Consider the following 27,270-nt stretch of genomic DNA (forward strand, 5'->3'; position numbering starts at 1 on the left):
CGAAAAAGTGATGCCTGAATTGAAATCAATGCCAGGTGGACAGTAGTTCTGAGGCCTGAAAGAGAAACTCTACATTGGGTAATGGGCGCAATGTAAGTCAAGGCCAAGAGGGCATTAAAGGTATACCATCCATCCATCCATTATCCAACCCGCTATATCCTAACTACAGGGTCACGGGGGTCTGCTGTAGCCAGTCCCAGCCAACACAGGGCGCAAGGCAGGAAACAAACCTCGGGCAAGGCACCAGCCCACCGCAGGATGCGCACACACACACACCCACACACCAAGCACACACTAAGGACAATTTAGAATCGCCAATGCACCTAACCTGCATGTCTTTGGACTGTGGGAGGAAACCCACGAAGACATGGGGAGAACATGCAAACTCCACGCAGGGAGGAACCTGGGAAGTGAACCCGTGTCTCCTAACTGCAAAGCAGTGCTACCCACTGTGCCACCTTGCTGCCATTAAAGGTATACTCCACCCCAAAATGATATTTTTTATATGTTACTTACCCCCTGTAGTTTGTTGTGATAGGTGAGAAAAAAACTTTTATCTCATATTTTCATGCAGAACAAGAGAAACAAGTTTGTGATTTAACAGAATCCAATAATGATCTGTGCTGTACAATGCCAACCAATATAAAAAATGCATAATTGTACTCATTGCATAATCAAACAATTAATAATAAAAGATTAATGATTTAAAAAAAGACAAAAAAACAAAAATAAATATATACGTAGGTACAAATGTAGTATGATTCACATAAAACATCTCACACAATTACCAGTCAATTAGAGCAAGTCTCCTGATTCAGGCTCATAGCTTTGCATGTGTACGTGCACAATCGAACAACTGTCCGAAAGAAATGTTGTAAATTCACTTGTGGAAGGGTCGATCAAATTATATACAGAGGAGGAGGAGGTTGGAAGCATGCGATGATTACAGTGCACAGCCGCACCCACCACAAGACGAACCACCCAGATTGGGACCCAAGTGCAGCCGTGTAACAGGTGACACATCAGCACCACACTGGACCAGTGTGAGGTTTTTTTACAGGGGCTGGAGTGCCAATCCTGCCAACAGCCCCCAAGTTTTCCCTGCAAGTTGGAGGACCTGTTTGCGGGGCTGGAGGTTGCAAGAAACAAATAACAGTGCCCCCTGTGAGACCAGCGACCAAAATCACTAAACTTATACCACGAAAGTGATTGGTGCAGTTGGGTCATCCTCTCATTATTACTGGCTTTCTAAGGCATTAACTTTTACATATATAGTAAATCATGTTAATCAAACACTCCAAAATAAGCAGAGAAGAGTTAAGCCAGTAGACATGTGACTTAGGATAAACTAAACTGATGTTACATTCATATGGTGGCTACTGGTAAGTAAATACACATCATCATATAATGAAATAAAACCCCTGATTCGTCTACTGTCACAAAACTAAAGTGCACATTAGTGTATGCCTTCAGCAGAGCTTGCTTTCTTTTCTACACTCTCCTATTTCAAATGTATCCTTTCCGTAGCATATGTGGGAGTGCAAATTCAAGTCGTGTTCCAGTACAATGATAGGCATTTTGCTCAAAGAAATGTGTTTGGTAAATAACAATGAAAAATATGGCAGTGCGCAAACACAACTGCTGTTGACCCTTCATGATATTTTGACTCTGGGGGAGAAAAAATGTTTCTGCCCAATGAAAGCGGTCTACAACGCACCTTGAGATGATTATTGATATGTTTAGTGCGATTTAAAGTTTACATTGTGAAAAGCAACGCAAAAATTGAAAGCAATGCAGGAACAAAGCAAACAGACTACGAGTGTGAAAATGTCTTTAATCAAATTGGCAAAACAGTTCTGCTCATAATCTTATTATGTGTCAGCTCAGCATGCTGCAGAGGTGTCACTTTGGCAGGCAGTGTATTCATACTTTCATCCATCACATTTCTCTGCTTTGTCCAATTCATAATCAAGAGGGAACATAAGAACATAGTAAGCCCTGGTTCTGAGGGATAAAACTTCATAAGAGGGTGCACTCACACCAACACCAGCACCAATGACAAACTGAAATAATTTAAAGCCACCAGTCGTCTTAAAAGTCATGTTCTTGGGATGTGGGGGGAAAGCTAGAGTAAATGAAGAAAATACTATATAGACACACAAGCTTCAAGCAAAAAGTTAGCAAGCTTGGGATTCAAACCCATTCTCCTAGAGCTGTGAGGCAGCAGCACCAATCTATCTACTGTTGTGCACTCAATTAGAATTCTTTAATAATTTAAATAGTAGTTTTTAAAAATTTTACAATCTTCCATCTATTATGTAACCCCAATTTATCCAATTTTGTGGTCATGGGGGGCAACACCTATACCAGCAGTATTGCATTATTGGTCTTTTTGTGTCAAATTAGATTAGATACATTTTTCTAATCCCATGGGGAAATCCAGATGCATACAGCAGCAGAAGCGTAAACAACAAAAATCACTTTGAGTGTTTTACTGTCAACACAGATGAGTATAATTTACAAATTATTCCATCTACGAGGTTCTCGAACTTTATTTGTCTGCAGGGGAAAATTTCATTTTTTGCAGAAGCTTGATAGATAGATAGATAGATAGATAGATAGATAGATAGATAGATAGATAGATAGATAGAAGGCAGCACGGTGGCGTAGTGGGTAGCGCCACTGCCTCGCAGTTAGAAGACCTGGGTTCGCTTCCAATGTCCTCCCTGCATGGAGTTTGCATGTTCTCCCAAAGTCTGCGTGGGTTTCGTCCAGGTGCTCCGGTTTCCTCCCACAGTCCAAAGTGCATAAGGTGCATTGGCGATTGTCCCTAGTGTGAGATTGGTGTGTGTGTGTGCCCTGCGGTGGGTGGCGCACTGCCTGGGGTTTGTTTCCTGCTTTGTGTTGGCTGGGATTGGATAGATAGATAGATAGATAGATAGATAGATAGATAGATAGATAGATAGATAGATAGATAGATAGATAGATAGATAGGAAGAACATTACAGTAAGTAAAGATAGATAGATAGATAGATAGATAGATAGATAGATAGATAGATAGATAGATAGATAGATAGATAGATAGATAGATAGATAGATAGATAGATAGATAGATAGAAAGGAATAACATTACAGTAAGTAAAAGAAAGAAAGACTTTTGAGTTGGCCGTCACAGTCACAGTGAGGCACTATAAAGGCCTTAATAGTTAAAATATATAGACTCTGCCTTCCAGCAATCTTGTACATTAAAACAATACCAATCCTTAACAATTTAACATAAGCATAATCTACAGTATTCATCTTTTTTCCCAGAGCAGAGAGGAGCTGAAACAAGGCAGGAACTAGCTCTAGACAGCACATAATGTGTGCAGAACCTTGCTCACTTACAGTATAATAAGATAATACAGGCTAATACAGAGTATGTAAGTATATCTTTGGATTGTGTGAGGAAGTCCCCAGAGTAAACCAGTGACAAACAAATTAGAAAATGAAGTTAGATTCAAGTGCGTTCAAGGACTTAGTTAAATGATTTGATAGTTTGGTGCATTTTTGATTTTTTTTAGTTACTTCAAGGAAGAGTGAATCATATTCAAACATGACATTGATAAAAGAATGTAGTTATATTTGTTTCTAGATTACATTAAATACATGCTTTTTAGCAGCACTTTACAATGTCACATAGTTAAAAGTGGAGGCTAAATAGACATGTAGTGACTCAATAGCTTTCACAGATAGCAGAGTCCATTTCAAGTAATGTCAAAATGACATTAATTAATATCTTAATGTGTGTTATTGGTTGTGGAGTTGTCTGTGACTGATTGTAATTCAAATTTCTTAAAACATAACATTTTTCAAAAAAGTACCCAATGGAGAGTCAAAGTCTTTTTTGAAAACTCAAGTTAAAACTGTTGTGTCAGATAATACATCTCTGAGGTCGTTTTCAGAGTAATATAAATACTGAATACATACAGATGTGTTCATTCTATGCTTAGATAGTGATGTTTACATAATTCCTTTTCTGTCAAGTTTATTTCTACATAAGAATTTTGCTGTTTATTTTTACCATTACTTTTATGGTTAACTTATCTCAAGCAGCAGGAGTTGTGAGCTGGGCTACGAGCAGCTTGTGGACACATGCGTGCATCTCCTGGCATCTGATTAACGTGCAATGGAGGCCTTCAGGAGAATCTATTAGATGAGTAAAAAGGGAAACATACAAAATGTACAAGTTAAAATGATATCCATCCATCCATCCATCCATCCATCCATCCATTTTCCAACCCGCTGAATCCGAACACAGGGTCACGGGGGTCTGCTGGAGCCAATCCCAGCCAACACAGGGCGCAAGGCAGGGAACCAATCCTGGGCAGGGCGCCAACCCACTGCAGTAAAGTGATATCTTTCAAATTAAATTTAAAACAATAACTAATCTGTAATTGACATCACACAGAATGTTTCTCTGTTTTAAGATAGATGAGTTTGCCAGTGTTTTTCAAAACAAGATTTTGTAGTATTAGGGTGTTGTACTGTGTTAGCCATTATGAATGTAGCGAAAAGTCAAGCAAAATGATACCTTTTATTGGCTAACTAAGGGGAGATTTTGAAAGTTTAAAACTTTGTGCCACATGTGCTATTCAAGATCTCTCAATGAAAACTGAACAATCCTGACAAATTTCTTGGATGAATAATTGTGCCAAATTTCAACAAAATCTGACCACTAGGAGTTGAGTTTTTCAGTGTAGAAAGAGAGACAGACAGATGGAAACTCAGATTTGGCAACTGCAGTAGGTGCTTTTTGCATTATATGTGAATGCAGATTGCACAGCGGTTTGAGTCGTAACTGGAACTCTAGCACAGTATGTGCATGTCTATTGGGGATCGTCTCTTACAGTTTGGAGCAGAATGCACACTTGTGTTCTATCTTTCAAGCAGAGAGCACACACCAACAGCTTTACCAAGCCAAGCAAAAAAGCATTTGGAATTTTGACTGCAAATGTTCAATTTACCGGAGGCTCACTTCCTTTGAGCCCTGTTATGCGTAATGCAATTCCATCTGAAAAGTTATCATTATGTGTGGCAAACCACTGTGGAATGGTTGACAAATTGTTCCAGTGATTAGTATTCTGCTTCTGTTTTGTATTTGTCCCTGCTGTTAGAATACAAATTGATATGATGTCACTCCTTGAATTTGTCACATGCCACCTCTTCATGCTGACATCCCTCTTTTTTGCGACATGTTAAATAGGTTTAGAAAGTCATTATTGTCATGTGTACAGACTACAGTGAAAAATGCATGTGCATGTGCTAGTTAACATGAAGTACAGCTGCTGGCATGATTTTTATTTTGTACACGACTTCTCTTGATATTGGCTCCTGTCTGATTTTGCAAGCATCATGTCAAAATTTTGCCGCTCCAGCTAATTTGCATGTGCCACTTTTTTTTTTAATATTATGTCACTTTTACTTTGGTACTCCAGTAGAGTATATTTCCTCTATAAATAGAGGCCTGGGGACAAGATTTAGATTGTGTGTCCTTCTGTTCTTTGTTAGAGAACCAGATATCATCTTCATTATGTTCTACTGTATCTTTTTCAGCAGTATTTTTTGTTTGTGTTTCTTTTGATTGTATTTTGTATTGACATTTAAGTTTCTTTTCTGCTCATTTGGAATTAATTGTGTTCACAGTAACTCAGGCTAAATAGTTTCAGGTGAGTGAAGTAACCCGTCACAAGTAGCTCTGTGACCTGGTAGGGTTACACAACTTCTTGTCTACTCAGCTGCACCATTACAGTACTCAGAAATGAAATGATTTTGTATATTTTGTGCTAGCTGAGTCCTGACATACATTGGTTTGACCACAACCACTTCTTTAGTTTCCTGTCTCCTATTTGGGGTCCTTTTTAAATAACACTGCTGGCGGCTTTACTATTTGTGTCAGTCTGGGGTGACCGGGGGGGGGGTAACTAAACAGCTACAAACCCAGAATGTAACACCAATGAAGTCTAAGTAAATGTCAAAAGAACGAATTAATAACTAAAACATATTACTGTTTAAGTAGCATCACACTGCAAGGAAAGTCACACAGCTATCAAATTAAATATCAAATTTAAATCAAATTCAAAGATGAATTTCAAGCTCTGTGCATAGTAGAATATTAGTCGTTTATAGAAGTACTACTTGTGTTACCCAGCTTCACCTGGGAAATTTCACATGACAATGGGCCTCAGTTATATTGCCATCAGTTAGTCGGTTGTATCACACCTGCTAAATAACTAAGTAGTTTTGTATATACAATATTTGCATTTTTTTTAACCAAAGAATAATATTATTGGCAGGTAGGGTGGTGCAGTGGTTAAAGATTAGAACCTTGGACTTTAAACTCTGAGGCTGTGGGTTCAAATCCTGTTGCTGACACTGTGTGACCATGAGCATGTCACTTCACTTGCCTATGTAACCAATTATATCTCATATGTTGTAAATTACCTTAGATAAATATGCCAGCCAAATATTATTAAGTCACTGGACCTACTTACTCTTGAACATGCTATATATGTTGATGGCAAAACACAATTTTACAGGAAAGCGTATTCTTTTTGAATTGAAATTGGTAATCAAAAAATTTGAGTATATATTATCATAATATATTATATATGTATGATTATCATTATTAGATGTTTACGATTTTCATTTTACATCGTTCACTGAAGTATTTTTTCATATTTTTCGTCAGTTGTATGTTCAAGCTTGTATTTTTTTGCCATAGCCACAGGCAGCCAATAAGGTGTTAACACTGAACTGTGTTTTACTTTAACTTATTACAAGCAGCAATAATGTTAATAGGCTGCACATTTAGGCTGCCAATGGAATAAACTGAATGTCTTTACTTTTGGGATTGGAGAATTCACCAAAACCACCAAGTGCATTCAAGTGAACTGCAAGGGACTGCTTGTTTTCCCAGACTTTATAAGGCCCTGCTTCTTTGGAAATTACCCACAAGATACACAGAAAAATTGAAGAAGATACATTGACATTAAATAAACAAAAATATTAACATAAATAAAAGAATACGAAAGAATTTGAACCTAAGGTGGTGGATTGGCTGGGGGAGGGGGGGTTTGGTTTGCACGAACCCTGTCTGAAACATAACAGTGGGTCAATGATTAATAGGAAATAGGCAGGAGTTTGAGCCACTGTAGCTACCCCTCTGTGTACGTTCCTGGACAATAATGTCCCTATCAACTTATCAAATAAGTTCAAGGATAGGTGTATACAAAAGGAGCAAAAATAATATAAAATTATAAAAAACTAATAAATACTAGTGCATTTTGAGACCTACTTGGGTGCAACAAATTAGTCTCTTTAATTAATGGGATGGCCAGTGCACCTAAAAAACACAAATACACTCATACCTTTACATCCCATACCATTTCTTCAATCCAATCTGGTCTTTCTTCTTGTCTCTTCTAGTCACCAGATGAGCTTTTGTTTCCCTCTACACACTTGACTCCAACCTCATTCAAGTTATGGCCTGAAACAACATTTAATAGGGGGTATTAGGAAACCAAACAGGGCTCACTGATGCCACCTGTAGGCTTAAGGAAATTCTAAGTAAGCACTTGACATCCTCTGATGTCTTTCAGTTATCCCCAGTACTTTTACTAACAGGGCTAATGCCACAAATTAGAAACCTAAAGTCTCTGTTACACTACAATGAATGCTGTTCCTGCTAGGACATTTTATAGTCTGCTTCACTTCAGGATGGTTCCAGGTATGTTGTAGCACTGATCTTGACCCTGTCTAACATTACATTATTTCCATAATAAATCAGTCCAACTGAAGGAAAATGTGGCTGCACAAGAGTGATGTGCCCCTCTCTCAGCTGTTCATTCTGTGTGAAATGGCAGCAGCAGTAGGGTTTGAGTTTAAGTGACTCAGAAGTACAGAACAACCCTTTCAACCAGAGAACACGAAGAAAAACCCTGCTTAGGGTATAGTGGCAGGTGAGGCTTTGTAACTATGAGAACTTCTCTTGCGTAACAGAATGGTATTTCTGCCTCTCTTATTACTTAGAAGCAGAAGATTTAAAGGTGAAGACTCGAGTAACTATCATTGGCAAGAAGTGTTAAGTCAAGTCACTTTATTGTCACATCACTTAACACAAATGTTCATGTGAATAAAAAGCTTGGCGTGAAGGGTCCACAGCAGTAGATCTGAGTGCAAATTTACACAATAGAGCACGCACATAATACATATATTTAAATATCAATTCAACAGCCACACATTATACAACATAAATTTATTACATAAGTAAATGTTTAGACATGTCAGCAATTTGTACACTGTACAACGCATAGTAATTACACTAAATAGTTATGGTGCAAAGGAATGCGGGGATGAAGGAACAGCAACATTAAAATTGGGTGAGGGGTAGGGTGTTGATAAGGGTTGGTACCAGACACTATGCAGGGTGCAGCATCTTAGCAGCTTGATAGAAGAAGGTGTTTTGGGGCCTACTGGTCTGGGTGCTGATAATACAGTTTCAAATATTATTATTATTATTATTATTATATTAAAGAACTGGGGTCATTGATGATTTTCCTGGATTTCCTTTGACTGCTTAACAATATGTCTTAATAATAATAAAAATATAAATAATAATAATAATTATTATTATTATTTTATTATTATTATTTTGAAGAACTGGAGTCATTGATGTTTTTCCTGGCTTTCCTTTGACTGCTTAACATATACGTCTTAATAATAATAATAATAATAATTCTTTACATTTATATAGCCCTTTTCTCACTGCTCAGAGTGCTTAACATAGTGAGTGGGGAGCCACTTCAACCACCACTAATGTGTAGCATCCACCTGGATGATGCAACACCAGCCATTTTTACACCAGTATGCGCACCCCATATTAGTTTTTAGGTGGTGAAGTGGTGAGAGAGATAGCCAGTTAAAGATGGGGGTTAAATTACAATTGAATGGGAAATTTAGCCAGGACATTGGGATACACCCTACTCTTTATGAAGGATGCCCAGGGATCTTGTGTGGCCAGAGATAGTCAGGACCTCGTTTTTACGTCTCATTTAGAGGATGGTGACATGTTTTACTGGACAGCGTCTCCATCTCTGCACTGGGGCATTGGGATCTACATTCAGGCCATGGGATAAGTGCCCCCTGCTGGCCTCACCAACACTTCTTCCAGCAGCAACCCAGGGTTTTCCTAGATGGTCTCCCATCCAAGTGCATGATTTGTTTGGCAGAACACACTACCTTCTGCAAGGCTTTCCAGTTGAGCTCATTGCAGTTCCTATACCAGGCAGTGGTGCAACCAGTTAGGATGCTTTCAGTGGTACAGGTGTAAACTGATCAAAGGTTGTGCAGGCTCATGCTAAGCGTGGAGATAAAAAAGGTGTGGTTGCATCTCAGACAGTCCATGTGAGGTCTTCTGTGATATGCACATTGCTATGATTTTCTCTTTTTTTCAGTTTCATCTCCTTTGAAAATAAGATCCACTACTGTTGCATAATCAGCAAATTTCACAATGATGTCAGATCTGCCAAGGTATAGAGGGAATATAGGAAAAGACTTGGTACACATACCTGGGGAGGCTTCTGTGTTGAGATTGAGTATAGGGGAAAGGACGCAGTCGGAGAATGATCACATAAAACAGAGCCAGAAAGCAAGGATCCATGTGCGAGAGGGCTGCTAATGTCTACTTTGGATGAATAGAGGACTCTCTTAGATTCACATCAGAAATTTGATGAAATCGGTGCAAAGAATTATACTTGCAATATGAGAAATGGGTTCCATAGTTTCCTGTGGAGGTTTTATCTCTGTTAGCACATTTCAGGAACAAAACACTGAGGAAGCCATATGATGGTGAAATAGTCCGACTTCAATCTGTGTCATCAAACAATCGGTGTACTACTTTACTATAACGGTAATATTAATACTTTACATTTATATGTTACGCAAGGTGTCTGTGCCTATGGTTTCAGGAAAAGTCTGTGGGATCATTTGTTCTGATCCTGCTGCTGGCCTTTCTGATTTTAAACTATCAATGGATGAACCACCAGTCATTGCAACAAAAATCTTTCCACCAATGAGGATTATACTGTTTCACTAGTTGAAAAATTGTCCATCTATTTTTTTCATTCAAACATAAATGAGAAGCTTCTAAATCAGAGTTCATGCCATAGTTTATTTGGGGCTGTCATACCTGACTATAAAAACAAATCTTTTTGTGAGCTCTTTCTTTATACCTGTTAGTCTTCTGGTACTTTCTAGAGTACCACTCTGGCTCTGTGCTAATTGCATCTGACCTTTCCCCTATCATATGGTTTGTTGGCAATGCTAATCATATAGAGTGGTGAGTGAGATGGTTGGCAAAATAATAAAAGTACACTGTTTGATAGTTTTAATGTAAACGCTAAGCTAATTTTCTTTTACAAGAAATGTACAAATTGCTTTTGATCTACAGAAGGTATACTGAGTATCTCTGAATGTGTTTGTCTGCCTTGCTAGTGTTTCTAATCGTGAACCAAAAAATAATCACACTGAAACCACAAGGTTCACAGGAGAGATTAGGCTGAATTCAGTCTAGAATCGTCATTTTAAAAAACACAGCATGTGGCTAGGATTCTCAAAGCTGATTAATCCAATTCAAGTTCATGGAGATGCCGCAGCCTAACATGTAGCACTGGGTGCAAGAAAAGAACCACCTCTGGACGGTGTGCTAGTTCATCACAAGGTCTACTTAGGCACACGTGTGTATATTTGCGATACTGTACTTACATCCACAAAGGGACAATATGCAATTACCAGTTTAGCTAACCTATATGTCTTTAGAAATATAACAAACTATCAAACTGAAAATTATGGAAATGCATTTTTTCAGAAGGTAGCTATGCTGCTTTTTCAATAATTAACTCAAACTTTCACTGCAATTCTACTAACTTCAATGTCTCTCTTCCCTGCAGGCCTATGAACTCTATCATTTTCGAATATCTCTTTTCCCTGGCTGCATGCCTTGTGACTTAGAGCAGGAAATTCAGGTAAAACAATATCAGCCTGTTTGTTTAAGCTTATTTTCCCCTCAAGTGGTGCCTGGTTGATCAGCCCAGCTTCATGAAAGCCCTAGACCGCAGGTGTCGAACTCCGGTCCTGGTGAGCCGCAGTAGCTGCAGGTTTTCATTCTATCCTTCTTCTTCATTTGTGACATGTTTTTGCTGCTAATTAACTTCTTTTGCCTTAGTTTTAATTAATTTGACTCAGACCCCTTAGTTGTCTCTTTTTCCTTAATTAGCAGCCAAACAATAACAAGACACAAAACAAGCCGCAAAAACGAAAAAACGAAAATGAAAGGAATTTTCAGATTTTGATTTTTGATTAAAGAATAAAATGATGGAAAATAAGGTATTTTTTAATTCTGTGGTAACAAATAGCAGTCATAAACTTAAAATTTCACATACTTTTCTGGATTCATTTGTGATTCAAATAATGAAAGTGTAATAGCTCAAAAACAACAAAACAGGCGCATTTTCGTTGTCTGGCACCAGAGGTGGTACTTCTTCTGCGCGATATTTGATGACACGTGCAAACAGTTCTCCTCACAACTCATCGACCGACGGCCTTGAAGTTGAAGTTGTTTTTCAGAACATTAAAAATCAATGTTCACTCCAGGACGAGGACGTGACTGTAGAAAAACTGAGTCGCATCTTTCAGGTAAAAATACAAGCTTTGCAAACTTTGCTTCATTGATGTAGCAGTTCTTTTATGAACGTTATTGTTGTTACTTACTACGAAACAGTTAACATTTGGTGATTTCATTTACTAACACTAAGTCTGGTAAATTTTAATCACGTTGCTCTCCTAATGTGTTACATTTGTGTGCACTGTTAATACTCGAAACGATTACTAGCTATAGTAGCTGGTAAAAGTCAATGAGCAACCATTCAAAATGCTAGCACTATAAAAATTGCCAGACTTAGTGTTAGTAAATGAAATCACCAAATGTTAGCTGTTTCGTAGTAAGTAACAACAATAACGTTCATAAAAGAACTGATACATCAATGAAGCAAAGTTTGCAAAGCTTGTATTTTTAACGGAAAGATGCGACTCAGTTTTTCTGCAATCATGTCCTCGTCCCGGAGTGTCACTCTTTCACTGTTCCGAAAAGCAACGTAATGGTCCATCCTCTGCTGATACCATGCAGTGTAACTTCAAGGCCGTCGGTCGATGTGTTGTGAGGAGGACTGTTCGTAGGTATCGTCAAAAATCGCGCAGAAGAAGAAGTACCTCCAGTTTCAGACAACAAAAATGCGTCTGTTTTGTTATTTTTGAGCTATAACACTTTCATTATTTGAATCACAAATAAATCCAGAAAAATATGTGTAATTTTAAGTTTATGACTGCTATTTGTTACCACAGAATTAAAAAATACCTTATTTTCCATCATTTTATTCTTTAATCAAAAATCAAAATCTGAAAATTCCTTTCATTTTCGTTTTTTCGTTTTTGCTTCTAAAATGAAATTTCAAATACCAAAAAGTACACGGACCGGACCCTGTTTGTTTCACATCTCATTTCTGTTTGGCTCTCATTTAATGAAGAAAGGAATAAATTCAGAAGACTGAATCCTTAAAAACAGGGCTATTAAAATGAAGGAAAAAAAAAGTTAATTAGCAATGAAAACTGGTCAGTGATTAGGAAAAGGGTTAGAATGGCCCTCCAGGCCTGGAGTTCGACACCCCTGCCCTAGATGCTAAGGAACATTAGAGGTGCATGCACACATCTAATAGCAAAAGAGTACAGGGGCAGCCTGGGCAGTCAGTGTTCAGCCATCTTTTTTTGTTTCACTTCCAGGTTTACCATCACAACCCACTGCGAACATCAATAGCTCAATGGATGCTGTCACTTGGTGGAACGACCTTTGTGTGTCTGATAATACCTTTTGCTGTCCTGTATAAAATACACGGTATTTCTTTTGTGAAGAAAGCTATCAGGAATCTGAAGAAACGACAGCCTAGAGTCCACCCGTATACTGGTCCAAAGGGCAAAGGAAACAGAAGAAGTGGAAGTGTTAGGCGTCCCGTGCAGGCTTAGGGGTCAATGAAACATCCCTGGGTTTACTGCAGGAGAGATCAACAATATCTGATTGCCATGTACTCCGTGGAGGCTTACAGGCATAACTATCATTACTATTCTGTGGAATACTGCAATACTTTTGTGTGTCTTTTAATTTCAGTCCATCTACTTTTTACAGAGCACCTTTTCATAACAAGCAGCTTACTTGGGACATTATATTAAGAGAATATACTGGGGGACTGGCATGGAGCCATGTTTAATTCATTGTGTGAATAATAATACTGAACAGCATCCCTTTGGTAGCCATGGAGTACTACTTGTCCCTTGCAGTTTATCAACACTATTGACCCAAGAGTGGCTTCTGAAAAAGACTAGAAATGCTACAAGCGTATATTTAAGAGATCAATTGGACTAAGTGGAGTAGAAAAGTGGTACAGGCAAAGCTGGGGGTCTTCTATAAAGAGCATTTTTACAGAATAATTTGGTCAAGGGGGTCGACATTCCTGAATCAGTAAGAGTGACTGCACTGTTGTGACAGGCTCCTGTCATAATCCAACAGAATGTTCCATAAAGACAAAACTGTCACTAGATCTAGATGTTAGTATTAGACTGTCAGATAATGAATCTTCAAACGCTACACAAATTTGCAGTTTTTTTTCGAGCAGGAGTCCATTTTTAAATTGTATTTTTCAATATGCTGATACAATGAAGGCTACTTTCTTAACCCACTGCATTTCCCATCATGAAGATATCATTCTTGTGATGTGCACATCCACCAAATGCTATTCCAAAACTGTCAGTCATGGCTGATGACGACCAAGAATGCTCAATTCATGTGCTAGATAGCTCTGTGGGTTCATTCAGCAACTATAATGCATAGGAGAGATGTGGACCTGACTTGGGCTCGAGTCAAGAGTTTGATGACTTAAGACTTGCAACTCGACTTGGATTTGAACAGCAATGTCTTCAACTTGGACTTCAACTTCTGCCTTATGACTCAAGAAGACTCTTTTACACACCAGTATTTAAATGAAGGCAGAGAAAAAGTGCTTGAGACATGCTCCCACAGATTATACAGTTCAATTACAAATACTATAATATTGTTCACAGGAAATGAATTTCAACATGCAAAATTTGTCAGATAAAAATCTCAGATGGATGTACAACAACTTTGAACTCTGTTTGACATTTGAGGCTACACAAAGAACGGTAAGTGGTCTATGTAGTAATAAGCATTAGTGAGCCAGGGCTAAATTACAGCTAAACTATAAGTAATTGTGAAAAGACAATAATTTTAACTTCAGTTCAGGCTATTTATTTGTTATTTCTTTTTATTTTAGTTTGTGGCTGTTAAGGAATGGTAACATGAAGAGACAGCATCTTTATTAAAACTTGACAAAAAGATGTGCATGATATGTCAAGCCTCAATAGGGTGACACAGTGGCAATTCATTAAAAACATAACTTGTCAAAAAATCGATTAGAACAAAAAAATAAACACACAGCTGAATAGGGGAAAAGATACATATATCCTGTGCTGGTGTCTAACTGCAAGTGTGATTCTTTTTGTGCAAAAAAGCAAGAAGTTGAGCTAAGTGACATTCAGTACTAGTGAATCAGTCTGGAATGTCATTAAACAAGAACATTACTACCTTAATCAGTAATGGGAAACACTGAGAATGGTTTCGTTCTTAATTCTGTCTGCAGAGCAAAATTGGTTAAAGTCTAATTTTTACTATGAGAATTCAAAAACCATTACTTTCCTTACTGCTACTGTTAAAGTTCATGATTTTTTTGGTCAAATGATGTATTCCATGCTGCTCTAAGGAGGCTCCATTATTCGTCCTGACTGTCCAACGAGTGCTGGCCAATTTAGTCTTTTGTAACTAATTTGTTTGCACTATAGTTTTATTACGTTCAGTGGCACTTTATACATTGTTCCACATTACATTTGAATTTGTACAGTGATTTTTCTTTTGTTTATCTATGTAGCACATGGAATTGATAGCTGGGAAACCGTAATAAAAAATTTGGCAAAATTTTAAAGACTGTTAGAAATTGCATTAACTTTGGTGCAAAACTAATTTTCACGTGTTTAAATCGTGCCTGGCTTGACTTGAGACATGGCTCAAGACGTGCTTGAGACTAGACTTGAGACTTTTCAGTCAGGGCTTGGGACATGGGTGTAATCACTTGAGACTTGCCTCAAGCTCCTTGCAAAACAATGACTTTACAGTCTTGGTGCTTAAAAATGGATACCCTTTGTTCTTTTGTCAACAGATAAGTTATTCTCACATCACACACCATGAAATCCTTGGGAGAAGCTGGTCCTGAAACAACTATAACTCTGGTCAGAAACCACCTCAGTGCCATGCAATACACCTACTAAGCAGATAATCAGGGTGGATGATCCTCTAATGCATGTTCTCCGTGGAGCCCACTAATATCAGGGCAAAGGACTATGGTCAAGATCTCTGGCAAAATAAATAAATATGCAAAGAAACAAATGCATTGTGAAATGGGACAATATATAAATAATAAAATGAAGTGTGAGCATAAATAATTAAATGTGCAATGAAATGTGTTTTTTGTTGCTTGTTTGTTTATTTTTGTGACACTCAGGGTCCTGAGTCCTGAGACAACAGGATCAAAAAGGACAAAATGAAGCTGAAGTCAAAAAATACTGGAGAGGCCAAAACTGGAATACCAAAACCTAAAACTAGGGCCTACTTTAATGTAATGCTAACCAGAACTAAAGAGCAAAGGGTTTTTTCATCAATCAAGGACATCAGAGAATGAGAGCTCCGATATATTTATAGCTTCACAACATATGATGTCACAATTGTGATCATATGATCAATATTGAACATCACATAAACAAAGAAAGTCAAGACAGTAAATAAAAAATTACTTTTTGAAATAAAGACAAATCACTAAACAAACACCAAAATTAGAATCCACATTTACAAAAACACAAAATAACACAAATACATGTATAAAGAGGTGAAATTGCTACATTTATGTACTTCTTTAAACTATTCAATTTATTTATTTTACTGACAGGGCATGCAACCTAAAATTCGACTTGAAATGAAAGCTCTCATTTTCACCTGTCAAAGTGAACTGCTGAAGCACAGCCTCAAAGTTGTATGTGTCTGTGGTGGATGTGAGTGCAAGACAAAGATGTCCACAATTACTGTGTGACGTGGCTACTTTAATCCAAGAATCTGAAATCATCATCAGGAGTCTGCATCTGAAGTATGTGCTGTAAAGGAGGCCCTTAGCAGCTTAACATTTATGTCCACTTTACTGACAATTCATCATTCAAAAAACAGTACTCACAGTTCTCACTTCCATATGCAGTTAATTTTACTCATGGTGTCACTTAAAAAAAAATGAATTAAATAAAAAACCAAAAAACATATTTCATGAAACATTTAATTATATATGCTCACATATGATTTTATAATTTACTGTCATATTTTACAATGCGTTTATTAATGTAGTTATTTCATTTTGTGCAAAATATTCCTCCATATGGTGTAATCTGTTTCATTCCTCCATACCTCTAACACTATCCAGACTCTATTAGGAAATTAGCAGGTTAGGTGGATTGGCGATTCTAAATTGGCCCTAGTGTGTGCTTGGTGTGTGGGTGTGTTTGTGTGTGTCCTGCGGTGGGTTGGCACCCTGCCCAGGATTGGTTCCTGCCTTGTGCCCTGTGTTGGCTGGGATTGGCTCCAGCAGACCCCCGTGACCCTGTGTTCGGATTCAGCGGGTTGTGAAATGGATGGATGGATGGAAGATGAGCATTACGTTTGGGATCTATCGTATTCCCATAAGAATGTACGTCTATTGGATGTATTGAAAGTCAAAACGTTGCATTCCAAGGGCGCAATGGCCCCGGGCATCCATATCTGAGGGGGGATATCCAATCCAAAGAGTATGCTGTCTAGAAGTGCCCTGTTTTTGAAAATTTTTTTAATATAATATTAACAAATTTAAATTATTGTAGCTCATTTTCAGTGAAGCAGTATGACTTATAAGTGCTAGAAGTGCGCGCACCGGGCCTAACTGGGTCCCACGCAGAGAACATTATGAAAACTATGTTTGTTTCACATGGAACAGGAAATTGAACCCTCGAGTCAAATGACCTTGAAAAGGGCTTCAGCACGAGAGACATGCTCTGCTCCCGTATGCGCAGTGAACGTGTTAAGGGTCATTTGTCCAACCTTGGTGCAGTGAAGTGTTTTTCTGAGACTGAGTTTACCTCACTTACTTCATCTCTTGTGTTCTTTTTCCTAGCTAGTCCAGTACGGTAAGTCTGAGAAATCTGTAGTCTGTGTAGTCAGAGTAAATCTGAGTTATGTTATAATTCTTGCATGTACAGGAGTTTGGTTGGGGTTCTCGAACCTTCAGATCTTCCATGTCGCAAGAGCGTCTGACCAGCCTGGCTGTAATCAGCTATGAAAAAGAATTCCTCACAGATGATGTATAAAATGAAGTAGTACAATTGTTTTCGGAGAGGAGATCTAATTTAGGGAAAGAAGCTTAAATGAATATTGAATTTGAATAAAGTGTGTATTTCTTAATTAATATGCCTTTCTTTATCACATTCATATGCCTTCTGGACCATTCACTTTGACAGCACCTCACCTTAGGGGCATACAATCAAGGAGTTTGCCCAGGGCATCCTCTAGTCTCTGCATGCCACTGTGCATGTGTGCAAGACAAATACTTAGAAGTACTGTATTGCATTATCTTGTAATAATAACATCTTTGTATATATATATATATAAATATATATATATATATATATATATATATATATATATATATATATATATATATATATATAATATAATAAATACATACAAAATAAATACATTTATTAAATAAATATGTATACCAAATATATATATATATATATATATATATATATATATATATATATATATATATATATATATATATATATATATATAAATAAAAGGATACGGTTCTGTTATTTCTATACTTTATCCTACAGTAAGCCTGTGCTGCTGTCCTCTACCTTACGACTGCTTCTAGTGAGCGGCGCACGTCATTGGAACTCGCGCTCCTTTAAATAGTGGCGCGCTGCCCCTGCAGCCGCTGGGCGTGAGACCCCGTGCTGACATACTGAGAGGACCCAAGATGGCGGAGCTCCGCGAAAAGGAACTGTAGTTATGAGATTAAAAACACTATTATGAAACACCGGCGAGTCAGTAGTCGACAGGTTTTACATAAGAAGGGAGTAGAACAGATATCCCGATGTTGTTTTTTTTGTTTAATTTACGGCAAAAAGTAAACGGAGAGGGCCATATCTGCTTGTTTGAGGCCTGCGAATAGAACATGGCGGAGTGGTCGGTAAATATATAAATAAAAATAGTTATAATACCATTAGTTTTGGTGTTTCTCCTTCGGTGGCATGTTTTGGCGTTCTGCCTCCGCTTGGAAATGTATCAATAACTAATTTTTAAGGATGAGGGGAATTCGGAAAGGAAGAGAATTGGGAGACAATTGACCACAGGGCACGACTGCTTTTAGCTTTAGTTTTTCGGGTGTTCTCGTTGTTCGTTTCGTATTTTAATTGCGCCTTAAGAGACACCGGAAAGCGCAATTGTGGCTTTTACTGGGTTGCATACTCGGGACTGAAAATGTCGAGAGAAACTTAAAAGGAGCAAACAGGAGGCCTCGTTCTGCGCTTGCCGCTCAGGTGGGAGAGCGAGCGAGCGTCGAAGGGGCGACCGGGTCGGACACGGCGGACCTCTCTGCCGGCTGCACGCGGCACGACAGCATGACGGACACCCGGCGGCGAGTGAAGGTCTACACCCTCAACGAGGACCGGCAATGGGACGACCGGGGCACCGGCCACGTTTCCTCCGGGTACGTGGAGAGACTCAAAGGCATGTCTTTGTTAGTCCGGGCAGAAAGCGATGGTAAGCACTACTTCTCTTTTACTTTAAGGTAATGTTGGGTGGCAGCACCTAGAAAATTAGAATGGTGTTCCAAAAATAAAAAAGCAGTGATTTGTTCTGTAAACCGTGCTCGAGTCCGCCTAACTGATTGCAGTTTTTCTCAACGGCTCGACCGTTGAAACTTGTTCTGCGAGTTGTCAAGTTTATGGTTCTCAGGATTTCTTCCTTGATAATTGAAGCTTCCTTCTGCGTTAGACACCTCTACGGAAACAATCATCAGGTGTTGAGGGTGAGTGACATTGTTTCTTCTTCATCGATAACTGCAGAAAAGAGAAGACTGTATGTTGGTATGTACGTCAGTTCAGTAGTTTTTCTTTATATATACTACACACACACGTGTCATGGTATTACAGTCCTAAAACTGCGGCATGCATAAAATTGTTGTTTAGTTGTCCTGTTTTTGGTAGGGTCTATAGTTTTTAGAAAACGATTGTCCAGTTGTTCAGGCGTTAGATCTCTCACACACTATAGGGGCAGGTTGTGTGCTAAACAAAATCTAAGTATGGAAATGTTGTATTAAGTGCTACTTGTGGCAGCAAGGTCTGGCCAGTTAAGCCACTACTTGGATGCATTTTGCATTAAAACCTACCGCTCAAGACTTTCCTTCCACATTGCAAATGTGTTTTTTTGGGGGGGGGGGGGGGGGTTCTGTACTTAACCAAAGGGCAGAGGACTGCAATTTCAGGGCTCTTGTAGAGGTTTTACAGTTATGAATTAGTTGTATTTAAATTGTTGCACATATGTTGGTGGTATGGGAGCAAGTGTGTACCTAAGAAAAGCAATCAAGTTGACAAATGAGAGGAGTCCATTCAATCCATCAGACCTGTTTGTTTAGCTAATAGCTAAGCCCTTCCAATATTACATACACATCTCTCTATTATAAAAGAAAATCCTGAGACAAGACAATTGCCAACAGATTTTTTTTTTTTTCAAGTCCCGTCCTCCTCTCAACCATTTCAGGTTAATGGCACACGCCCACAGTCCTCTCACCTCTCATTCGTGTGAATGCTTTTGTCAGACACAGTTCCTGTGCGCTCATCTCTTAAATTTTTATGAACAAATTGGCCAATTGGTTATATGTGTATCAATAGACTATGGTGAAACATTTGGTGGTGATGTTGCAGAAGATGAAAACTTCCAATATCCTGTAGAATATCTACAACCGTTAACACCATCTGGTCTTCCACCAGCCTAATTACTGTTGAAAGAAGTATGTATCATAATGTTATTGCTTAATTTATGTATGAGTGATGGGCTGTGCAGTAGGACAAGATTAGTTGTATTCAAAATTGGTTGAACAATTCTGATTTGTAAAATTTTAACAGGTGACAAGAAATGTAATGTAGTACATCTTCCGCGGATAACATTAGACACAAAGGAGATCTTGATACTGCCATTCATATTAAAACGTTTACAGTTTCCCATTAGAATAGCTTTTGCTATAACGATTAACAAATCACCGGGACAAACATTTGAAAAAGTTGGTTTATTTATTAGAGAGGAAAAAACGATATTCACTCGTGCAGTTATACGTTGCTTTGTAACAATGTAACTCCAAACACGGAATCAAAATTCAATGCGATATTGAAAAGTTAATTCCAAATATTTTTTACTGGTTTTACAGTAAAAGTGTAAGTTTAAAAAGTATTTGCATGTTAATTTCAAAGTCAAATGGAACGAAAACGTATAATGCAACAAATACCTCTAATGCAACATGAAACTAGGGGTGTGGGCGGTATGACGAAAATTCTATATCACAGTATTTTTCTAAATTATCCTGGTTTCACGGTATTCGACGGTATTTTTTTCCCCCCATGCATGAGTGGATGTTAACCACATTTTCCACTGCAATTACTGGCTAAGAATAACCTATTCCACTGTCAAGAGTATTGTACATTGTACAAAAAAAACATTTTAATGTGCACACAAGTATTAATACAGGTTTGCATGGCCCCATAAAGTGATAGTTTTCAAGGGGGTGGTACTAATGAAGAGAAGGAATCACATTGCATGACAAAGACAGTCAAAATATAGAACCTTTTTATTGAACAAATTTTGCAAAAACTTAAACTATAATTTTGACAACATATTTTCAACCATACAAAGAGGCATTTAGACTAGTATCCAGAAGTGCTTGTCAAAAGTTGTATTGCACGGAGTATGTCTTAGAAAAGGAATAAATAGTAAATATTTTTTGTAAACCAACTACACTTTCTGTTAATGTTAACAATCTCTGTCCACTGACACGTTAAAGTGACTTTTTAAACAACTTTATCATCATTAAACTGCATAATATTTAAACTAATAAATAATAACAATAAAATAAATAGTATTATTACTGATAGTTGCACTATTACTTCAAAACTTCAAGCCCAGGTGCATTACACAGTATTCACCAAATTAAAATAAAACAAGTGCAACTTGGTGATGACATCTTTACCAACTGAACCATCATTTAGGCAAACTGCATTAATATGGACCTTGCTTCAAGCTAAGCTATATGCATAAATAATAAACCTGCAACTTGCATTTATAATGCTATTTGTGGTATAGCCCTACGGAATCGTATTAGGGCCACGGTGAAAAAAAAACGGACACAGGGAAGAAAAAAAACAAACTATGTCGAGAATAAAGTCGACATTTCCACTTTATTCTCATAGTTTACTTCATAATTAAAGTAGAATGTCGTAAACCAAACTTCTTCCTAAAATCAATGTTTAATTTACTAGATTTTGTCAAACCCCGTCATAAATTAATGCAGCACATTAAATGCTTTGTGTTGCGTTCCCCGACCCAGTTGTTAATCACTACACTTCTTCAACTGACTTCCTCCACACTAAGAGGAGACAGCGATCACCATACAGAATCCATTCACTTCATGATATTCCTGCTTTCTGAAAATTTAGAATGCTAAGATAAATACTTGATATCATTTTCATGATGAAATGCATTAAAGCAGGTATTACACATGCACGGTAGTGAGGCGGTAGTGCTGCTCCCTCGCAGTAAGGGGTCCCCAGATGTATGTTCAGTGTAGAGAACTTTATGGCAGGTGTGACGAGGCTCCAAAAAACTGAATGTATGAATGGCTATCGCACAGGTTTAACTTAAATATTGTGTAAATGTTGGGTTTGTGATCTGGTGGTCGGAGACATGAACACAGAATTCAATGCATGTTCTTTCAGCGGTCTATCCTTATTGCATGCATGCTGTCTCTATCTGACGTACCAAAACCCCAGTTCCTATCCTTCCTTTTTCTTTCACCACATAACCAATCACCACACGATAAATGTCTTTGTGAAATTAAAACTAGTTATAAACTTAGCCCACGGAGTGTTCAGAACTTTAAAAATATCCTCGTTATACATGTTTAATTATGCCATCCATTCAGAGTTGTGCCCATCTCTGAACGAGTCGCCAGCACATCGCAGGATGAATACAAGCAAAACATACACTAGCAGGGTCAATATAGCATAACAAAACCCCACATCCTACATGACTTTGAAAGGAAACTGAAGCACGCGGAGTAAACCCACCAGAAAAACATGCAAATGCAAGGCAGGGTACACACAAGACACCTTTGCTGTGAGGCAGCAGTGCAAATATTCATTTTACGATGAAGTTTACGATGTTCTACTTTAATGACAAATTACAAGAATAAAGTCAACATGTCGACTTTATTCTCGTCATAAGCGTCAAGATTAAAGTGGAAATTTCGAGAATAAAGTCAACATGTTGTGTCACTATTACACAGTACCCAGGTACATTATACTGTATTGAAAACAAATAAAACAAGTACAACTTGGCTTGCAGTATTATCCAGTAATATAGAAACAGTATTTACACATTTGAACATAATGGTCCACATCTGACCTTTTAAAACTAAAGTATCTCCAGGCAACGGACATGACTCCTTTTTTTCGGCAAAAGTTCTTCTGTGTCATCATGTTCAACTTTGTCAGCTACAGCTTCAGTTTCGGAATGTTCTCTGTCCCATTTTCACCGCGCAATACCTACACTACCACTACCTATTTAGTGGTGTAGCAGTGAAAAAGAGCCCCCACGCAACAAATCTGTGTTTAGCGGTGTAGCAGTGAAAAAGGTCCCCACTTGAACAGTTTCCCGCTGCGCCACGTTCCGAACGTCGTTTAGGCAATTTAAACCGGTGTTGCGGTATAAGAAAAATCCATATCATAAAAGAAATAAAAAACGGTTTTCGGTATGAACCAGTATACCACCCAGCACTACATGAAACATAATTGTCTTTCAATTTATTACGTTTTACTATGGTTAATTACTTGCTGTAATGTAAAATAGTTAGGTCTATTATGCATATGGAACAATTCCAATGAAAATAACCATCTGTTTAAATTGTACATCTGCTTCCCAATATGTGAAGTGGCTCGCGCGTAGCGCCCGTCCGGTGGTTGGTGATCAGGGGGCAGAGCCCTCTTGTACTACTTAAAAGATAATGCTCCACTTATGAATTTTGTTTTACAAAAGTCACTTACCCATGTGCTTAATGGTGACTGCCAAGAATTTTTTTTTCATCTCATGTTTTCATTCAGGAAGGAGATTTTTCACTTGGCTTTCACATTAGGTGGCCAAAGCAAGACAATGGCAAACAATATGAAAACGTCCAGGAAAAAAATCTGTAGTTACTTACAAAATCCATATGCAAAAATCACCCATTCCTTTGTTCACAACTTCCACAAACATGTATCATTGTGAAAGTATTTTTTAAATAAACCACTTCTGGAAAATGCTCTTGTGAATGAGGAAGAAAAGCACGCACAGACCATCTTAACTAAAGACCCTCCTCTTCACTGGTCAGAAGTCCTGTCTTCATTCAGAAGTACAGAAATGTGAGAATACATTGTACTGTCTACAAAGCATGCTGATTTTTCACTGTTTGCATGTGTTGAGCATTCAACTAGTTAACAGACATCGTGATTATTTGAAAACATGCAATTAAAAAAATTTTCTCTGCCATTGCTATAAAGCATGTGGGGTGAGAAACATTTAAACAAGATATTGATTTTGGGTGGAATATTCCTTTAAAGGTTGTCAAGAGAGTGCATTTCATGCATACACATAACCGGGATAGGTTGAGTAACCCAGTTAAGGCAAAAACCTGGTTTCTTAAAAACTTTTTATGTGAGTGAACCCACTTATGGAGTTCACCTTTTTAGCAAAATGCTCTGAAGTCATAAAAATATGTATATATTTTATATGAAAACAAAAACATCCTTGGCCACTGTGAATCTGGAAAAAAAATCCATAAACTCTTTAATGAGAAGTGTGGTTATTGTACTTCTGTTAGCAACTTCGTTACATTACTTACAAAAAAAGTAAATGTTTCATAGCTACTTATTTAATGCTTTGTATATACATAGCTGTAGAAAATAGCTAGATCAAAATTATACTGACACTAATTCGCTTAGTGATTTGAGCCATACATAGGAGTGGGTCACCGGTGAGTTTGCTTCTTGCTGTGAACCCAGCGCTGCTGGGATAATAACACAGGTGATTTTATTTCATGAAGATCTATATAAGAAGTAGCATAGGACCTCACAAATGTCTCTATATATGTAGGTTCTCACCCATTGACCACTGTATAGGCAGGTATGAAGGATCTAAACTTAATGTGTTCTGCTACAGGGAGCCAGTGCTCATAGTGTTGGCAATATGTGACAAGTTAGCAGACAGCTAAATGCCCTGAGATGCATGAGTTTTCTCGTCAACCTTTCTTTCAGTTACAGATGTCCTTTACATAAACTTGGCGACTCAGAAGCAGTTGTGCTGTGCTTTGGTGACTAGAAGGTTGTGCAGTCTGAAATACCTAGTGATTTGGTTCAACCAGTGTGTGACTCGACAAAAAAATGGTGGTTGATTTTTGTCCTTTTTTTTTAGGACAGGCTCTTCGTGTGCGAGAGCGGACTACTAATGAGTATTCAGCTGGAAGTAATTATATAATATATATAATGCAGCTATGAAGAATAAGAAACATGTATGATTTGGACCTCATGCACAGAAGAGAGGCTTGACTGTCTCTTGTTTGTCATACCACAACAGAATGTTGGGTGGGGGATTGGCGGGAGGCGTAGACTGATGCTGAACTTGCTGTTCCTGAAAAGCATTTATTCACCACTGGCTTTGTCAATAGGATTGTCAGATTAGCCAAAAAATATAGGCTTGAAAATTCAAAATAAAAATAAGTAAATGTTCAAATGTTTTTGAACTTGGTTATTATTGGGTGTTACATGAACATTTGCACTTTTTTTTTTATTTTTTTTTTTTATAATTATTATGGTAAAGTTTGCAGCGGTGGCCACAACAAGAACATGCATCAGCAGAAAAAAGATAATCTTAGCAGTACTCTGGGAAACTGTTATTTAAACATCAGATCCTTCAAAATCCAGAGCAACTGCACTGCTGTTGTTTCTAGTCTACTACTGACAATTGCACGACAAAGTCTTTAAACTGCACAGCCTGTTTGGCTTGAGAGTATATTATCCTTCACCCTTGTCACTCAAATGTCCTGTAACTTCACAAAAAAGTGGTTTCCCTTGAGCTCCACCAAACTCTGTTTCCCATTCCTCATAGGTGTTCTTGCAGAAGCAAGGCACATCACAATATGTTTGCAGAGCAGAACAGCAGCCGAGTGCTAAAAATAGGAACCACGCAATATTGTTGTATGTGCTTCATGCCTTGCCAGAAGCACTGTGAATCAAAAAGTAAAAAAAAAAAAAAAAAAATTAAATGATAAAGCAAAGTGTGGAGCCAATGCATGTGGCTTGTAATGATATAAGCTCCTTTCCATGGCTTCTTTAATGGCTTGCTGTACTGACAAGGATCAAGATGAATACAGGTCAGTTAGTAACCCCGTGACAGGATGAGAATAGAGAGCGAAGTAAAAGTGCAGGACAACAGCACAGGTCGGAAACCAAGCTTGAAGGGGTCTGTCTGCAAGTTTTAACAAAGAAGATGTGCAAACAATTCAAAATAATGAAAAGGCTGATTGTGGGTGTAAAGTGCACAAACAAATCTGTATAATACAGCAACTTTGCATAGTGAGTCTGAACTACCTTAATGCCAGAGTTAGTACAGGTAAAACAACCATTTGTTTTACAATTGTATGTCAGCTCTTACCTTCAAATAAGACCTTTTTCAAGTAAATTTGAATTATATTTGAGTAGTGGTGTTCAATCTGACTGCCCTATTTTGTCAGACAGTATGTTATTGGCTGCCAGCATTAAGCAGCAAGCTTGTGATACTCTGGAAATGTGAAACTGTGCCAAAAAATTATGGAGTTTATATAATTTCATAACCTGCCATTACTAGACATGTAATTTGACATCTACAACTGCAGTTATCAGGTTTGAAACCCCCTCTGACTAGGAGTTGTGTAATATGCCACAGCTTTAAGACACAGACCTTTTGTGAAACTGGTGGTTGGTTAAGGTAGTTGACTTGCATTGAAATGCACTTAAAAGTTGTGATTTTTTTTTTTTTAAATGAGAAGTATGGCAGTTTATTCCTTTGGTACTTCATCAGAAAAAAAGAATGCTATTGCTTGATGCAATGGATGTTTAACAGTTCTAGCATAAAATAGCCATAAGTCAGGGATTTTCTGTTAAAGAGCAATATTCAGGGTGTCTGAGAATTGTTTAAATCTGTTACTGCTGCAGATATAGAGCAGAAAATTGGGATAGAAAATCTTTCTTCAAAATCCAATTTGAAAGGGTGTTTAAATTTAACAGCTGTAATCTTAAGACATCCCTAGAACCTAATGAGGGATACAACAGGTGGTAGAGCTTTCAGACTAATGGTGGACTTCATGGATCTTGTGACTTTGCTGTTGCGAGTTACTGACTGGCTAAGAGGACTGCTGAAAAAGTGTATGTAGAAGCAAATCTCAAACATTAGTGGAGATTGGAGAGGCTGTGGTAAATACTATTAGATGGCCTTTTGGCTGTTCTTGTAAAACACTTTGTAACCTCACAAGGAGGAGGTGTGATCTTACCCAGAGATGAGATGTTGACCTCTTCTGGAGAAACTGAATGATGGAAGGAACACTTTGAGCACCTGGTGGACATGCCCTCCTATCAGAATGCAGCACTGGACACGTCTGGTGTGTGGAGTCGAAGCAATTATTGGATTACTGGAGTTGGAGT

The 27,270-nt window shown here is 37.9% G+C and overlaps 2 protein-coding genes across 3 annotated transcripts in view; both read left to right on the top strand.

Moving 5' to 3' along the window:
• Nucleotides 1-13,369, top strand: part of LOC114666823 (cation channel sperm-associated auxiliary subunit beta-like) — a 70,464-nt gene extending 57,095 nt beyond the window's left edge. The window contains exons 21-22 of the mRNA XM_051919752.1: nt 10,989-11,063; nt 12,874-13,369. Of these exons, the coding sequence (XP_051775712.1) occupies nt 10,989-11,063; nt 12,874-13,113 (315 nt within the window). The 3' untranslated portion in view covers nt 13,114-13,369. The remainder of the gene's footprint in view (nt 1-10,988; nt 11,064-12,873) is intronic.
• A 4,861-nt stretch (nt 13,370-18,230) lies between these two features.
• Nucleotides 18,231-27,270, top strand: part of smek1 (SMEK homolog 1, suppressor of mek1 (Dictyostelium)) — a 74,191-nt gene continuing 65,151 nt past the window's right edge. For both annotated transcript variants that reach the window (XM_028821831.2, XM_028821832.2), the window contains exon 1: nt 18,231-19,054. In XM_028821831.2, coding sequence (XP_028677664.1) covers nt 18,913-19,054 — 142 coding nt within the window. In that variant the 5' untranslated portion in view covers nt 18,231-18,912. The remainder of the gene's footprint in view (nt 19,055-27,270) is intronic.

The sequence above is a fragment of the Erpetoichthys calabaricus genome, chromosome 16 (assembly GCF_900747795.2).
Source record: "Erpetoichthys calabaricus chromosome 16, fErpCal1.3, whole genome shotgun sequence".
NCBI lineage: Eukaryota > Metazoa > Chordata > Cladistia > Polypteriformes > Polypteridae > Erpetoichthys > Erpetoichthys calabaricus.